We start from the raw sequence: 18,378 nt of genomic DNA on the forward strand, positions 1-18,378 counted from the left end.
GAAATATGAAAGAAAGTATAAAGGGAAAGATCAAATTTGATCCTCAAATTGTGTGTCTAAGCCAAGTTTAAGAAGGAGAAAAGTTCGTAACCATATCCATCAGTGCATTTTCACTTTGATTTCTTTCTACGTTTCTTTATTGTTTTTTACTTATCATCATTTAGTCCATTTTACATTCAACTCAAATGGTGAATTTAGGTGAGAAACAATATAGATTAAGTGAACAAAGTTTGCAGCAATTTTCAATAATGTTTCTGTAACAGTTATCAAGAAAAGCTTTGAAAAAAGATTGCATTTTGTAATTGTTTTTAAAATAAAGTCTCAATGCGTAAATCAGTAATTTAATGTTATTATAACAAACTGAATAATCATCTTCTAGTGCACAATCTACAATTTACCATCAAACAGTACAATTTAAATGAGAATCATTTAGATACTAATCAATCTGAATAAAGTTTAGTGTTTTTATAATTTTACACTGAGAACATGTATTTCATATAAGAACATATATTTATATAATTATAAACAGGTATATGACCAGTGTAGGGGATCTTTTCCCCATATCTACTTCGAATTGTTAACAATCTTTAATAAAGCGTTTGTTTGTAGAAATCAATCTAGAAAACTTTTAAGCTGTTGAAAAGCTTGGGCCTTATTGATAAGAATTCCAGAGATCTGTCCCCGACCAGTTGGATCCTGCTTGAGGATTAATCCTAGGAAACACTGAGAATCGAAATTTCATCAGAAAGCATTTTCATAATGAGAGAAACAGAAATGAAGTAATAAAAGCCAGGAAACGTGAATGGTAACTAACCCAGCTATGCACAGAAAGTAAAAGCCATCATTTAATGATAGATTACATAATGTCTGATGAAGTCTAGCATATGAGTGTGTTGTTTTAAAGGGTTCAGAGAGAATATGTTGATATCAAACTCCTTAAGATAGACTAAATAGCCACGATAGAAATTCCATTCTATTGTGAATCCATTAGCATATGTTTCAATATGATGTGTTCTTGAACTTCATATATATTTTTTTTAAATTTTGGCACCTGAGGTAACAACTGTTGCCAATCTTCTTTTTTTTTTCTTTTTTTCTGCTTTTTGTCTCCAAATCCCCCAAGTACATAGTTGTATATTTTAGTTGTGGGTCGTTCTAGTTGTGGCACGTGGGATGCCGCCTCAATGTGGCCTATGAGCGGTGCCATGTCCGCGCCCAGGATCCGAACTGGCAAAACCCTGGGCCACCAAAGCAGAGTGCACGAACTTAACCACTCGGCCACGGGGCCAGCCCCTGAACTTCATATTTATTACAGTAGTGTCCCTTAAAGAATTTAAAAATTGGTGTTCCCCTACTGTTTTAGTGGAGACCTACAATTAAGTATATCTAATTTTTATATTATGTTTCAATAGCTGCAAAAGATTTAATTTCTGGCATATTTGTGTATGACATTTAAAAATAGAATAGTTAATTCATTCTTTTAATTATATCCAATGGAATATAAAGATCATAGTGATTTGACACTCTGTCATCCATTTAAATAATGCATGAACATTCTTCTTTGACTTTCAGAAATTTCACATACTTCCCTTTTCTCCTTAAAATTATATTTTAAATTTTCTTTCCCCAAAGGATCCTAATGGTATTATGCTTTAAAAAGTGTGTGTGTGTGTGTGTATACACACATGGAGACAGCACGAGAGAGAGAACGAAATTAAATTCTTCTAACGAATTCCCGTCTGGATTTTATGATTTCTAGTACACAACTGATTAAAGACAACAACAAAAAAATAAAATTCGATAAATAATTATTAAACATAGGAAATAAAAGTTGACCAGAGCTCCTGTTTCTTAGATTGACAGGTTGAGTTTATGATACTTGTTAAAGGAGGCTTCATTGCTATCATATATTTTGAATTGTTCTCTTGGCCATTTTAGAGGCTTTTAAATCTGGGAGCAATGCACTGTGGTAGGGTTTGGGATGACTGAAAGATAGGCCTTTCTTTTGTGAAATGGAAGAAAAGAAATTTTGAAAGAGAAGTTGATCTTGATTTCAGCAAGACCAGTTTTAGGAGCAGATACACCTGGAATTTGAGGATCTGAATATTGATTCCCTTAAAGCACATGTATCCCTTGGAAAGTCATCATCTACTCCCAGGAGCCTTTGACACCCAGTTTAAAGACCTAGTGTATTAGAGCCTATTGTCTCTTTGAAATTCTCAGCTATAAATTACTACATGCCTGGAGCCCAGAGCGAATCCCTACACTTTTTCCTATAGATGACACAGTCCTTAATGATTAAAAAAAAAAAGAAAGAAAATTTATTAGATTTCACTATATCATTGAGAATGTCTACTTAATAATGCACTTTTGTTAGTTTAAAATATTCTCTAATTTCTATTTGTTGATATATCTAAAATGCATTCTTTTTAGTCTGTAGGTTGATAAATTGCTAAGAAATCATCCTTTTATTTGTGAGTCTGATTTTATTTTCTATATATTTACTTCTACCTTTCATTGACTTTTATGTTGTTTGTCATGCTTTGTTCTCTGTTCTTTGTGTTACCTTCTGGTTTTTGATTTGCAAGGAATCCAATTTTCTATGTTCTTTCTTCCCTTTCTTTAGGGGTCTGAAAGTTGAGCATTCTTATTGTTTTACCAGAAGTTCTTTAAATTTTTAGCAAACATACCGACATATTTTCTTACCAATTTCAAAAATTATCTTTACTTCCCCTTCCTGAAGAATATCAAGCCATTTGGCATACTGTTCCTTACTTTCTCCCTCCGCTCATCCCCATTCCCCAAACTGATGGGACTCACCTGGGGTTTTAACTTTAGAGTCCATTAATTTTTATTTATCTTCAAATTATGCCTATTTGAAATTCAAATTGCTTTACATTACACATCCACATTATCAACAATTATTTCCCTCCTAAAAAAGGTTAATAAAATATCAACAATCTCTGGAAATTCTAAGAAAAAGGAGAGAGAATACAAGCAAACATTAGAGAAAAGAAAAGGAATATAAGCACAGGTCTGCAGAAGGCTAAATAACTTGTAGAAGAATTCTGTGAACTACTTTTAGCTAATAAATTTAGAAATCTAGATGAGATGGACAATTATCTAGGAAGCTGTACATTTTCAACAAAAATATATCTGTGAAAATTGATAGAAAACCCAAATAGATTAACGACCATGGAATAAATGACTCTGATGTTTTGCTGGAGAGTTTTGACTAATCTTCAAGGCACAGATCATTCCTGAGTTATATAAATTTTTGTAGAGCAAAAAAGATGGAAATCTTTCCATTCATTTTCTGAGGTTAATAGAACTTGATTTCAAGACTAGACAAGTACTCACAAACACGCACATACACATACAGAAAACTATACCCCAATCTCATGAATCTGCATACAAAAATTCTAAACAAAATATTAGCAAATTTAATCCTGTAGTGTATTAAAAGAACAGTACACCACAAACAGTCTATTGCAAGAACATAAGCGTGGTTCCAACTGAGGCATTCAATGAATGTATTTCAGTGTGTCATCTATAAGTGAAAACAAATATAATTACTTAATATTGAAAAGTAACATGATAAAAATCAACATTCCTTCCTCATATCTCTTAGGAAGATCAGAATAAAATAAAACGACCTTAACTTTCTATCACAACAATCATGAAATAGGAACAAATCAAGGGTGTTACTATTACTGTAATGACTCAGTATTGTCTGGAGGTCTCACTAATCATTAAGAATTGAGGTATCAGTATTGAAAGGAAGTAAGAATTGTTATGTGAATAATACGATTGTCTACCTAGAAAACCCAAGAGAATCATTGAGAAAGACACTAGAAGTAACGCTTATTAATGTCACAATATAAAATATAGATATTTTAAAAAGGCAATAATGTTCCTATATGTTAGGTAGAAAATTCTTTTAAAATTTCATTTATAGAAGGTACCAAAAAAAAAAAAAGAAATCCAGGAATAAATGTCAGAAAAAATGAGACCTATATATACGAAAAGAAATAGATTTTTACTAAATTTGGAAGACCTAATAAGTGGTACCCCACAATCCTAAATGGGAAGACAAAATAGAAATTAACCTATACATTAAATGCTATGCTCATAAAAATCTTTGGCTTTTCCTGGTATGTATGTGGGATGGGGAGGAGGCCTTGACTTCTGAATTCATCTGAAACCAAATCCACGTGACACTGGCACAGGAACAGGCAAAGAAGTCAATGTTACCAACTACAGCAGTGGTTATCAACCTTGGTGTACATTAAAATCACTTTGGGACTTAAAAAAATATTACCCATGCCTCGCTCCGCTCCCACGGATTCTACTTTATTTGATGTCAGGTGGGATTCAGGATTGGCTATATTTTAAAAGCTCCCAAAGGTAATTTTAATGTGTAGCCATGGTTGGGAATTACTGAACTATAAAGACCAAGCAATGGCTTGTGTACATATAAGCATGATAGATGAGTAAATAAAAAAGCCCTTCAAATCAGCAGGAAAAGTTATTGGGACAATTACCTTAGGGGCAAAAATAAAGCTAGATCCCTTATTAACCCTAAACAGCAATAAATTCCAGACAGATCAGAACTATGACACACAAAATAAAACAGAAGAAAACCTTTGCTTTAAATGGTTGCATTTTAATTATAGATATTTCAAATGCATAACTTGCTTTCAAAAGACTTGCCCTGTGTTCAGCAATACATATCCAGAACCTTAAGAAATGTTTATACCTGTTGAACAAAAATTTCATTGCTGGGAAGAAATCTGAGCTTCCCATAAAAATTTACGTATCAGGATGCATATAATCATAAAAAGCCTAAATTTTTAAAATAAACGTGTGACAGTAGGGAAATAAATTCTAATTTTTCTACACCAAAGTTTGATGCCGAACTATCTGGGGCTTGTTAAAAAAATAGATTTCTTAAGTCCCACCTCGATACACTCACTCAGAATCAACTCAAGTGGCCTCTTGAATAGCCTGCAGGTTGAGAGCCACCAATCTGTACAATGAAGTTTTTAACCATTAAAAATGATAGTATTTTCCCCTTACGTATGTACAGGAAGGAAATATACTCAAATGCTAGTAGTGTGCTGTTGGGGGTTTTTATACATTTATTTTGAAAATTTTATACAATAAGCATTTATTACTCATGCAATTATTAAGTGCGTTTTATATATAAAAAAAGATTTACTCTAAGAGTACCTTTAGAGTCACGTGTTTGGGCACAGGGATCTTCCATGGCTGTAAAGATTTCTAATGGGTTAAAACTTATTTTTATTTGCAATTTATGTCAGAATAGCTATTACCAAGTCAGAAGAAATGACTGGGTTTATTTACAAAATGAATGTGCTGCCAACTATGAGCGTGCTCAAAGGGGATTATCTAAGTGAATTTCTCAGATAATCCATATCAATAAACTGCTTCACTTGAGTTCCCTGCCTAACTGTAAGGAAACATAATAACTTTATCTGAATTAAGTAGAATCTATTTTGATGTTAGAAGTCTATATTGTCATTTTTGATGAGACGCTTTCTTTTGATTTAAAACCTCTCATACTTTTGATTCCCATGTGTGGCTCTCATATGCTGTGGTTTCTCGGAACAGGAAAGATTTTGAAACTGGGCTATGCACTTTTCCCTCTGACATTCCCACCTCAGCAGAACAGTAGATGCAGAGAAAACAGGCATTAGTCATTGGAGAGTGTTGACAGCTACACCATATATTGCTCAAGACATAAGTGGCTGAAACCAGAAGTCCGCATTATAAGAATGTGTTCTAACCTTTAGACAGGTTGAAATTTCTTTTGCCCTGTCGCTGGGTTGAGCAGATCTTAAGCCTTTTCTACCACTGAGTGTTTGGAAAGTAGTAACTTTGAAGATTCTGATGCTTATCATTCTTCTGAGTATTTTATTAGGAATTACTCTTTATCATATAGCTCCTTCACATATGCTTACATGTGATCATGAGTAAATATGTAATATCTGTCTTCTAGGGTGGAAGTGAAAAAGTGAACATTGCCAAACAAAAATTTTAAGTGAAGATATTTTAAGGGGTATCTACCAGCCTGGCCTGTTTGCTGGCTTGTTTGTATTTTTATTCCCTCCCTCTTTGTACTTGTATTTTTAAAAATTTAGTAAATTTAATAACAACCAGTTATTAACAAACTATATTATAGCTAACATTTATTGAGTACTTACTATGTACTAGGCATTGTCTCATTTAATCTTCACAATAACCAAATGAGGTAGTTCCTATTATCTCAGTTTTGCAGATGAGGAAAGTGTCTCAGAGAGGTTGCATAATTGTCTAAGGTTTCATAGCTAGTGAGAGACAGAACTGGCTTCACGCTCAGGTCCACAGTGTGGTCCACCGCTGACAATGCCTCTTAATCTAACAGTGGTAGTCCTAAACCTCTTCAGTTCAGTGGATGGAATTATTTTAGTGATAAATTACTCTTGTATACTGTGATGACTAAGCTAACAACAAGAAAACATTGTTTCCTGACTGTATCGAAGTATTCTGATAGCAGATGTATTTTCAGTAGTTGTTTGCAAAGTATCACCACCTCGATTAACATTAAAACATGTTTCTCTGATATAAGGTATTGTTGATTTATTTTATAATTTCCTAAAATAAAATTAGATTTTTTCTTAAGTAACATTTTATTTCTAATTATGAAATTAATGCCTATTCATTAGATGCTTTTTTGTGTGTCATAAGAAAGTAGTCAAATTAAAAGATATTACCTATAATTCTGCAAATAAATTTTTTGACTCAACTTTTTAAAAAATCTTCTAAGATTAATATTTTCCCATTTTTTTCTTTGTCTTTAAAGATTTTATTTTTTTTCCTTTTTTCTCCCCAAAGCCCCCCAGTACATAGCTGTATATTCTTCGTTGTGGGTCCTACTAGTTGTGGCATGTGGGATGCTGCCTCAGCGTGGTGTGATGAGCAGGGCCATGTCCACGACCAGGATTCGAACCAACGAAACACTGGGCCGCCTGCAGTGGAGTGCGCAAGCTCAACCACTCGGCCACGGGGCCAGCCCTCTTCTTTGTCTTTAATTGGGAAATATACAGCCAATATGTATATGTGTGTGTATTTTTTAAAGGATAGCAATGAAACAAACACACGTCATCTCACCACAGCCACATTTTCAGTTGCACAGGCTGTAGCCACATGCATGGCATCTCCTGGTGCCATGCTGCGCACAACATGCAGGACCACACAGGGCAGTCCTGTCTGCCACTGAGTTTAGGAAACAGAACATGAGTGTACCTTTGAGCTCCTTGTGGGCCAATCCCACTCTCCTTAGTCCACTGTCTTGAATTATGTGTCATTCAACTGTATTTCTTCATAATTTTAAAGTTATACCTTAAATAAGAATTTTGTCTATTGCTTGTATATTTTTTAAAGCAAGTAATCATACTTTAGGTTTTCTTCAGTACCTGCTTTTTTCCACCCTCAGAACTGCTTTTGAGATTCGCCTCTGTTGATCTGTATAGCTGTACTTCACTCCTATTCATTTTGCTCTATGATATTGTCACATAAATATCCAACTTGTGTATTGTGTTATTGATAGGGTGTTTATAATTTCTAGTTTTGCTATGAAAAAGTTAGACTGCTATGAATATTCTCATGCCTTTCTTGCTGGTGCACCTGTGCAAGAGAGTTTTTTAGGGACTATAAGCAAGAGTAGACCTTCTGGCTTGCAGAGGATGGGCACCGTCAACTGATCAAGTGTCGCGAGACTGCTTACTCGGGGGTCCACCCGTTTGACACATTCAACAGCAATGATGGTTTTTCATTTTTTGCCATTTTTTTCAGTTTGTGCCAATCTAGTGGGTAGCTAGTGTCATCTCATTGCTTATTTCTGATTACTAATGAGATTGGACATTTTTTCATTTGTTTATTGGCCACTGACCTATTTCCTTTTGTGTAAAAAGACCTTTTCCTGTCTTTTGCCTTTTTTAATCTTGGGTTCTTGGAATTTTTTAGTTTTCTAAATGAATGTTGAAAATTCTTTGTATATCGTATGCTATTCCACTCTATTAGAAAATGTCTTCAGCAACAAACGTATTTGTAAATATGTATTGCAAATATATTCATCAACTTATTATCTTTTCAATTTCCTTAGGGTGGATTTTAGTAAAGTGGCATTCTTAATTTAATTTTTGTGGCATTTATCAATCTTTTAATTTATGGTATACCATCTATGTCTTATTTAATAAATCTTCCCCTAACTTGAGGTTATAAGGATAATTTTCTTACAATTCAAACTTTAAAACTTTTGCCTTTCATAGATATGTCATCAATTTATCAGGAATTGAGTTTTGAATATGGTGTTAGTTTGAAATATTTCATTAAAAAGCTTCTGTATTTGGATATTTAAAAAGAAGTGTTATTAAAAAAACAAAAAAAGGTAATACACCAAGAGTAAGTCTGCCTTTTATTTATGATTCCTGGTTTTCTTTTTCTCTGTTAAAAATTGAACTTTTTTACTTCTAAAGTAGGCAAAAAATTAGTTCTTAGCCTGCTAGGTAATTATTTAATCTCATAATTTTCTTGGCAGTATTATACCAACTTTAAGAGAGTATTATACTCTTTAAGGTAGTAGAAAATTTTGAGATGACTTTTTTCCTGCTTAAACTAGAGTTTGAGACTATCATGATTTTTTGACATGCCATTAAATGTGACTTTCTTAGCCCAAACTAAATTAGAGGCAACTGGAATAATCAAGCAGCTGTGGTGTATGAAAACAAAGTATTGTCATTACCTCTCCTAATTTTTTTTGCAGTCATGAAATAAGTCGGTTTTAGCACATATAGATGCTAATTTTACTATATAAAAGTTAAGAAATATAATTGAGCGAGCATATGTTGTGATTTATCAGATGTATGATTGACTGATTCTCCACGTCCTCAAGAATGCTCTGTTTCCAGGGGTCCTGCCAAAGCACGAACCATGGCTTACTTTGGGGAAGGAAAAGGACCCATCCACGTGGATAATGTAAAATGCACAGGAAATGAGAGGTCCCTGGCTGACTGTATCAAACAAGATATTGGAAGACACAACTGCCGCCACAGTGAGGATGCAGGAGTTATTTGTGATTACTTTGGAAAGAAAGCATCAGTTAACAGTAATAAAGGTAAGTCACCTTCTGGGGCCTATGCAAGTCAAAGAATACCAATTCCCACTTCGTTGTTATAAGCAGTGCTTTGATGGTAAAAATCCCCTTCCATAAGGATATATACAGTCCCTTGTTCCTTGTGTGAGAATTTAGAGGCAGTGGTTCTTGACAAACTTGTCTGGGTGGGGCTTCCAGGGAGGGCAGGGGTCAAGGGCAGGAATGGCTTTACAGGATTTTGTAATCTCTGGGATTGTCCCCTTTTGACATTCTTAGCCATTTCTGTACCATCCTTCTCTAGATGTAATAAAACTGTCAAACTTGTTGGTTTGGTCCTTGAAGATTCAGAATTGATATTAAAATTATTGATATTCATTAAAAGAAGGCAGGAGGGCCAGCCCCAAAGGCCTAGTGGTTAAGTTTGGCACTCTCCTCTGGCAGCCTGGGTTCAGTTTCCAGGCGTGGACCTATGCCACTCGTCTGTCAGTGGTTGTGCTGTGGCAGTGGCTCACATACAAAAAGAGGAAGATTGGCAGCAGATGTTAGCTCTAGGGCAAATCTTTCTCAGCCAAAAAAAAAGAAAGCAAGAAGTGAAAATTTAACGATGAATCATAGAAAGGCACTTCTTCCATTCTTGCAAATATTTCAAATACAGGATAATTTTTTAAATTAATTGCAAAAAGAAAATTATCTTTTGTAGATTTTATTCTCTGGAATTTAAAAATGTAAGGAATATGAGAAATAATCTTTTAGTATAATACAGTAATAAATGTTTCAAACTTAAATAGAAGAGTTTTTGAAAGCTCTGTTTAATTTTTATGAAATAACTACTACTTTAAATGAATAAGGAAAAGAACTAGCTATTTTGGAAAAAACTATGGTATATTTCTTGAAAAGAACAATCACCTCTTTATTTATGTGGATTGAAAGTTCACAGTTTTGATACATTGAATTTTCTTAAAATCAGGTACATCTATATTTAAGATTCTCTCTCTCTTTTTTTTTTTTTCGAGGAAGATTAGCCCTGAGCTAACATCCACTGCCAATCCTCCTCTTTTTGCTGAGGAAGACTGGCCCTGAGCTAACATCCATGCCCATCTTCCTCTACTTTATATGTGGGATGCCTACCACAGCATGGCTTGCCAAGCAGTGCCATGTCTGCACCTGGGATCCGAACCAGTGAACCCCAGGCTGCTGAAGCGGAACGTGCACACTTAACCGCTGTGCCACCGGGTCAGCCCCAAGCATTCTCTTTTTCTAACATCCTTTAGTAACTGCTAAAGACAATGAAATAAATAACTTGGATGTTGTTAATATGATTCTTCGCTATTTGAGGAGCTTTTGAGTGTAGAGAAGAACACTTACAACTGTTTGTGCTTTGTTTTTTATATATATGTATATATAAAACGTATTCCTTATATATTAATAAATATGATTTGGTAAGCCAATTTTTCCTAAGTATTGATTGTAACTTAATTTATTAAATTCTTTTCAATAATTTAAACTATAACTACAAATTGAATATAAATAATTCTTTGGATTACTTCAAATTTCTTAAGCAGTAGAAAAACATAAAAATTCAATGATTGTAAAATGTCTTACTATATTTCTGTGTAAACCTATTTTAAAATATGAAATACCATGTTTATTTGTTCATTATTGGTGCATTTGCTTTTATGGCTTCCCAGAGTTGCAGCAACACCTAGTTTGGTACCTTACCGTGGTTCCAGTGCCACCATACCTCAAACACAAAGATCTCATCTTAGACTGGATGATTTCCTCTTAGCTGAATTTCATCAAATTCAGCTAGATTAATGAATTTGGCTTATTGACCTATTGATTTTGGGTTGAGCCTCAAGATCTAGTTACTTCTATAAGGTGATTCAAACTCAAGCCCTTGGTTATTGGTCCTCTGATGGGATCCTTTTACAAATGAACTTCATTTTGCTTTTTAATTCTTTTGTAACAGTGAGTTTTATGGCTTTGAATAGGTTTTACTTTCTTGCAGTTTGGTCCTTTGCTTCAGAATGATGTAAACTTTCAGATTTGCTTGCTCAGTGTTACATCATTCCTTCTCTTGGCATTCTATGCCTTGACCTGACTTGGAGCGTTATTGGAAACTTGTGTTTTTCTCTTTCATAATTTGCAGTGTCATCTAGAGGACTCATATCCTAAGACGCGAGGATTAAAGTTTGACAGCATGCCTCTGAGATCTGGCAAAATAATGATCTTGGTACACACTGTTGAATCTCTTTCTCCAGAGAAATAACTAGTGCTGATCCCCTATTGAGCTCCCTTCTGCCTGGTTATTATGGGAGCCCATTAGTGCTGACTAGGTTTCCATGGTCGTGGCACAATTCCCACCCTCTTCTTATGCAGATAGAAAAACAGTACATATCTACCTTTATACACATGTACTTAACCAAAGAAACAAAACACTCCCCCATAGATTCTTCTATTTTCTAAAATTGTTTTAAAAATGAGTCATACCTTATTTTATTTACTCCTTGTTTGTACACCATCTTTCATATATTTTTAATTTAAATTTTTTTAATGTTCTTCACAGAAGTCCGTTATCTTGGGAAGTTTGACTATATACCCTTAAATACAGTTTGTTATTTAAATTGGCTTAGTAATAAACCCTTTCCATATGTTAATATGCTACAGGAGTAAATGTAAACTTAGATCAAAATTCTATCCTGGGACTGTGCTTTGTTCCTCTGAGTTACATTTGTATATATGGCTTGTAGGTGTATTGTATGTGAAAAGCAAGTAATTTAGACCATTATTGCCTGTGTAGTTCTCTTGTTTTGTTTAATGTTCCTGAGAGCCTGTGTAATCAGCAGAGGAGGAGATGTGGGTACCTACAAGGATGATGTGCTGGACAGGGTCAAACCGTTCAGCAGCCAGTGAAACCTCTTCAGAGCTGAATGTGGGAAACCTCATAAAGTTCCTCATCTGCTCGAGAACTATTGTTGCCATGGCTGAATGAGAAAACAACTTTTTTTTGGGGGGTGGGGGGTAGTGAGGAAGAGTGGCCCTGAGCCAATATCTGTTGCCAATCTTCCTCTTTTTGCTTGAGGAAGATTGTTGCTGAGCTAACATCTGTGCCAGTCTTCCTCTGTTTTGTATGTGGGATGCCGCCACAGCATGGCCTGATGATCAGTGCTAAGACCCCACCCAAGATCCAAACCCGTGAATCCCTGGTCGCCGAGGTGGAGCGCGTGAACTTAACCACTTTGCCACTGGGCTGGCCCCAACAACTTTTAATTTTTATTATAAGAAAAGTATGCTATAATTTCAGGAGAAAAGGCATTCAAAACAGAGAAGGAAGCAGTAGGGGAATGTGCCACTTGTGTCTTTAACCCACTGTCAGCAAGATGATAGTTTAATTAATAACCTGTTTCTGCTTCAGAGTCCCTCTCATCTGTCTGTGGGTTGAGATTACTGCACCGTCGGCAGAAGAGGATCATTGGTGGGAAAAATTCTTTAAGGTAAAAGGTTTTTCAGAGGAGATTTTCTATATTACAGAATTATTTATATACATACAGGGTTAGAAACTGGGGATTTTCTACTATTATATAAGGGATTCATTTTGGTTATTTTATTTTCTATGTTGCATACGGATTACACTGATAATGTCACTGTCCTTTGACCTACATTTACTTTATATAGACCATGTTTTTGTATCACTGTCCCCTGATTTATGAAATAAATGTACTACTGAAAAGTTATGTAGCAGAAACAAACTAATTTAACAGGAGATCTGAAAAAAATGTATAACTACAAATCTCACTTAGTTTAGAACATATGTGTTTTGGATTTGATTGATTTTAATATAATATTTTTGTTTGTTGAATTTACTAGTGGAAACCAGCACTTTGTTTATTAAATACTTCTTTAGGCTGCTTGGGTGAGGTAGAGTGAGGAGAGAAAATCCCCATCAAATCATGAAATACAAAGAAGACTCAACTTGTTCCCAAGAATGTAGAGATGGGGCAATGCATACAAATGCCTTTAAGGAAAGCTTCAGGGTGGTCTGTGCAGGGTTGTAGGGGTATCTTTTCAAAGTAGGAAGGGATCTCATATCCTTGAGCTCCTGTTATTCTCCTTTCCTTCCACCTATAAGCCTTGTAAGTCATTGCTTTAAGGGGTACTTTGCTTTTCTGCCTTTTATGATACTGAGGAGTGGCTTACTTTCTTCCTAGGGGTGGCTGGCCTTGGCAGGTGTCCCTTCGGTTGAAGTCATCCCATGGAGATGGCAGGCTCCTGTGTGGGGCCACGCTCCTGAGTAGCTGCTGGGTCCTTACAGCGGCACACTGCTTCAAGAGGTACATGTCCACCTTTCCAAACAACTCAGTTTGGCTCTTATTTGCCAGTTATTCCAGTCCCTGCATGCTTTACAGCATACTAGAAACTTGGGGTATCAGGACCAGGCTGTAGGCCTGCCCTGTCTGCGCCAGCACTGGAGGGGAGGGAGGTAATGTGAGGAGCAAAGAGCGCTCTCAGGAAGCTACTTGCTACCCAGGTGTTAAAGCAAACTCCAGATTTAGGGAGAGGAGAAGATGGGTTTTTGGAGGGGAGGCGGCTATGTTAGTGCTTCCCCCCAAAACATATCTGAGGGTGAAATCGCATCCCCGCAGAGCTAGAGGAGACCTCAGGTTCTCTAGTCGTGAATGCTAAGGAGTCCGGAGTACAGTTTTACTGTTTCTGATCCTTTGGGTCTTCCTGGTATTTTGTGTTTTTTAGATTTCTCTATTTGTCCCTTCTAGAAAGTCAGCTTGGATCCTGATTATTCCCTCTTGTCCCAAACCTTTTATCAGTCCAATCTGAAGTCTTCCTAGTTCAGAAGGGAGGCCACGCAGAGAAAGCCAGTGTGTGCGAGCCACACTGCACATGGTGGCAGTGGCTGCACTAGAACCCAGCTCTCCTTTTTCCTTGTCCTGTGCTGTCATGGGCCCTGCTTAACGGCCATTCCCTCAGCATGAATTTTGGTATTTAAAAATGTATACCAATTGCTGGCAAAATACTGAAAACTACTAAAGCAAAGTGATGAGTACAAGGAGTTTCACTATACTATTCTAATTTTGTGTGTTTGAAAATGGTCATAATAGAAAGCTTTAAATAAAAATGTACCATTTTGTTGAAAAATTCTTACAAGCAAAAATCTATTTTACATTTTTTCATAGGTGATATTGTATGGCCTCATTGTATCTTTGCAGTCCATCCATGTAGATTTTGTTTGCTGTAACCGCCTGTGAATTTTAACTCCGATTATAAGACTAAACCACTGTTTATTTACTCCCCTACTGATAGATAGTTCAGTGGTTTCCATTCCTTCATTCTTAAAAAACAATGCTCTAGTAGATAGCCATTACATGTCTCACTGGGTATACCCATGTGGACGCATTTTGCTGGGTCCTGGAGTATGGGCGCCATTTAATTATTTATTTATTTATTATTTTTTTTTTGATGAAGATTAGCCCTGAGCTAACTCTGGCAATCCTCCTCTTTTTGCTGAGGAAGACTGTCTCTGAGCTAACATCCATGCCCATTGTCCTCTACTTTATATGTGGGACGCCTACCACAGCATGGTGTGTCAAGTGGTGCATGTCCACACCGGGGATCAGAACCGGCGAACCCCGGGCCGCCAAAGTGGAATGTGCGAACTTAACCGCTGCTCAACTGGGCTGGCCCCCAATTTTTTATTTTTATTTTTTTAAAGATTGGCACCTGAGCTAACAACTGTTGCCAATCTTCTTCTTCTTATTATTTTTTTTATGCTTTTCCTCTGCAAATCCTCCCAGTACATAGTTGTATATTTTAGTTGTGGGTCCTTCTAGTTGTGGCATGTGGGATGCCACCTCAGCGTGGCCTGACGGGAGATGCCATGTCTGCACCCAGGATTCGAGCCAGCGAAAGCCTGGGCTGCCGAAGCAGAGTGTGTGAACTTAACCACTCAGGCACAGGGCTAGCCCTGCCATTCAATTTTATTAGGCACTACTCATTTACTTTCTAAACTAATTGTATCAGTCTATATATCATGGCATGTGTAAGTTCTTGTTTTCGCACATCTGCACCTCAACTTGATGCTATCAACATTTTTAATTTTTGCCAATCTTAGAGTTTTTGGATTTCTTTTTTTTTTTTTTGAGGAAAATTAGCTCTGAACTAACATCTGCCACCAATCCTCTTCTGTTTGCTGAGGAAGAGTGGCCCTGAGCTAACATCCATGCCCATCTTCCTCTACTTTATATGTGGGACGCCTGCCACAGCAAGGCTTGATAAGTGGTGTGTAGGTCTGTGCCTGGGATCTGAACCGGTGAACCCCAGGCCACCAAAGCAGAGTGCACAAACTTAACCGCTATGCCACCAGGCTGGCCCCTGGATTTCTTTTTAATTCCATTTCCCTAATTAATGTCTTCCTCTTTCATGAAATCTTTGTTCATATTCTTTGCTTATTTTTCTATTGGATTTTCTTTTTGTAATTGATTTTTAAAATTTTTTAATATGTTCTCTGTACAAAGTCTCTATTGTTATCCGTTACAAATACCTTTTCTCAATCTGGGGCATGTCCTTGCACTTCTTTAAGGTCTTTTTCTTATGAAGATATTTTAATTTTAATATATTTGAATGTGTCAATTTTTCAAGTTTTATAAACTCTTTGTATATCTTATTTAAAAAATCCTTCTCTAGCACCATAATGAAGGTACTATATCTTAGTTTTTTAATAAAAAACTTTATAGTTTTGCTTTTCATGTTTAGATTTTTAAATCTGTTTACAGTGTATTTTTGTGTATGGTCTATGGTATGAGGTACACTTTTCTTTATGGATAGTTTTCCCAGCACTTTTTATTGAACATTCCATTTTTCACCCACTGATTTATGTCAACTGTATTGTATGGCAAGGTGTCATATATCTTGATTTCTAGGATCTCTATTCACTTCCTCTTATCTATTTTGATAAATTTTTATGGAGTAATCTTCCATCTTCTGGTGCTGCAGAAGACACAAGTCTATATTTTACATAGCTTTTGTCATTTCTTGGATAATACTTGAGTTTGAGAGTTCATCTATATACCAATGGGTTCAATACATTCATATGTTACATGAATGGCACAGACAATAAAGATTATATTCATTCATTAACAAAAAGTTACAGAGCCCCTAATACTCCTAGGAATGTGCTCTGCCCTAGAGGTGTAATGGAGAACAAGAAAGATAGGATCCTTGCTTTCAAAAGAGTTTTCAATGTAGCTATAGGAGCCCAGGGGAGGGAGCCATTAATGTTGCTGAAAAAACAGGATCAAAAAAAGTTTAGGGCATCATTTTTAAAAAGTGGTCTCTTCACCCCAATATCAGATACATTGAGCTTGTTAAAAATCTAGATTCCTGGGCCCCTACTCCAGATCTACTGAATTGTTGGAGCTGAGACCCAGGAGTTTGCATTTAATCAAGCATCTTGGGTGATTATGTACACTAAATGTTAAGAACCACTTGCTTAGTGGATAGAATAGAATATGGTCTGGATATTTGAAGAATGATGATAAGGAAGAATATAATGGAGGTGACAGGATACTTATCCTTGTCCTATTCAACATCTTAATCACTAAACTGAAAAAGGACACTGATAGTAAGTTAATTCTATTTTTGGATGCCAGGAGATTGGGAGGGACAAGTAATATGTTGGAAGATAGGATCCATGATGGCAAAAGATCTTAAGAGGCTGATTCTAATAAGAAATACGGAATAAAGCCCAAGTAAAATGTTGTCTTTAGTTCCAGGAAACTTGGCTTGAATGCAGCACAAGTGAAAAAGACCTGATGGGTTTTAGTTTCCTGCAACCTTAATACCAGTCAGCAGTGTAATGCAGTTGCCCGCAAAGTTAATCAGTCTTGGGCAGCTCCGACAGAAGCAGGGAGGCTGGAGGTAGGTGACGTCTAATGTTGAGAGCATAGTTGTGAGAAAGCATCAGACATATCTGAAGGATGACAGTTACTAGTTCGGAGAGTGGATCTAGAATTTGTGTAGTAGACTGACAGTAGAGAAGCAGGAAAGGCCTGGAAGGTCAGGGTAGTGAATTTGTTTCATTCACTAGGCAGTGGGAAACCACTAAAGGCTGAGCCTTGAAATATGATCATAGAGGAGTTTTAGGAGATGAGTCATTTGGGGATGTATGGGAAACCTGAGGGAGTAAAGCAAAGTTATTAATCTAGGGGTCTGTGAGTGAACTTCAAATTATATGAAAAATCTTTTCAGACATGCTTATATGGAGTGACTCAAGTTGGCCCGTGTTACCAAGTGGTTAAGACCCACTACGATGGGAACTTGAGGGAGACTAGTTATAAGGCTACTGTAATGGAGACAGAAGATGGCAAAGACAAGGAGGGAGAGAAGGCAGAGACTCCGTGACAGAAATCAGGAGAACGTGGTGCTGTGTATCAAGAGATTTGGACCTGGCCATCAAGACCGGGTTACAGTTCTAGCTCCTCCAACTGTTAATGGTTTATCTTGGTGGAAATTATTTCACCTCTTGGAGCCTCAGTTTTCTCATCTGTAAAATGAAGGCAATGGCATCCCACAGTGAGGAACAAATCATCTGCAAAGTATGTGAAAATATTCTATAAACGGTGAAAGTCCCAACAGACATTGGCTATGATTATCTTCGGGTTCCAAAAGAGAAATTAAAGATTATTGTTAGCAAAAGTAGGGAATACAGGATGATTTCATTCCACTGACTAGTAGAAAAGAATAAGACGGGAAACTGCAGAGAACCTGGAGAAGACTGTCTTGGGATTTAGAGTTCAGGAAAAATAATTGAGTAGGTTCATTTTAGATTATCGTCCTCTTGGTCAAGACTCCTTGTTTTCAAGTCTCTGCTAAAAGTTATAGTCTTAGGGGTTCAAGGCTTAAAGTATTTAAAGTAGGGAAATTGCCCAAAATTGCACTTGAGGTTGAAAACTTTGATCTCACTTTTGGGCTCTCCAGAAGACCTTTTTTTTAGGTACATGCTTGGATTTGTTTGTTTACATGTCATTATTTCTCCCTTGGCCTGCTCTTCCTACATTATTGCTTAAAGTCAGTAATTGTCTCATTTGTGTTTATAAACCAAGTGTCTAGTATATTACTTGGCACGTAGTAGATACTCCTAAATGATTGCTGCACGATGAAAGAGGGGGCTCGGTTGCCAGATAGTGGATATAGTTAAGAATGTTGGACTC

General features: G+C 36.3%; 1 protein-coding gene across 7 annotated transcripts in view; it reads left to right on the top strand.

Moving 5' to 3' along the window:
• PRSS12 (serine protease 12) overlaps nucleotides 1-18,378 on the top strand; it is a 70,945-nt gene that overhangs the window by 41,367 nt on the left and 11,200 nt on the right. For 4 of the 7 annotated variants that reach the window (XM_023636643.2, XM_023636645.2, XM_023636646.2 and 1 more), the window contains 3 exons: nucleotides 8,973-9,178; nucleotides 12,573-12,651; nucleotides 13,366-13,488. In XM_023636643.2, the coding sequence (XP_023492411.1) occupies nucleotides 8,973-9,178; nucleotides 12,573-12,651; nucleotides 13,366-13,488 (408 nt within the window). The remainder of the gene's footprint in view (nucleotides 1-8,972; nucleotides 9,179-12,572; nucleotides 12,652-13,365; nucleotides 13,489-18,378) is intronic. The other 3 variants (XM_070259707.1, XM_070259708.1, XM_023636644.2) reach the window with 1 other exon arrangement.

The sequence above is a fragment of the Equus caballus genome, chromosome 2 (genome assembly GCF_041296265.1).
Source record: "Equus caballus isolate H_3958 breed thoroughbred chromosome 2, TB-T2T, whole genome shotgun sequence".
Lineage (NCBI taxonomy): Eukaryota > Metazoa > Chordata > Mammalia > Perissodactyla > Equidae > Equus > Equus caballus.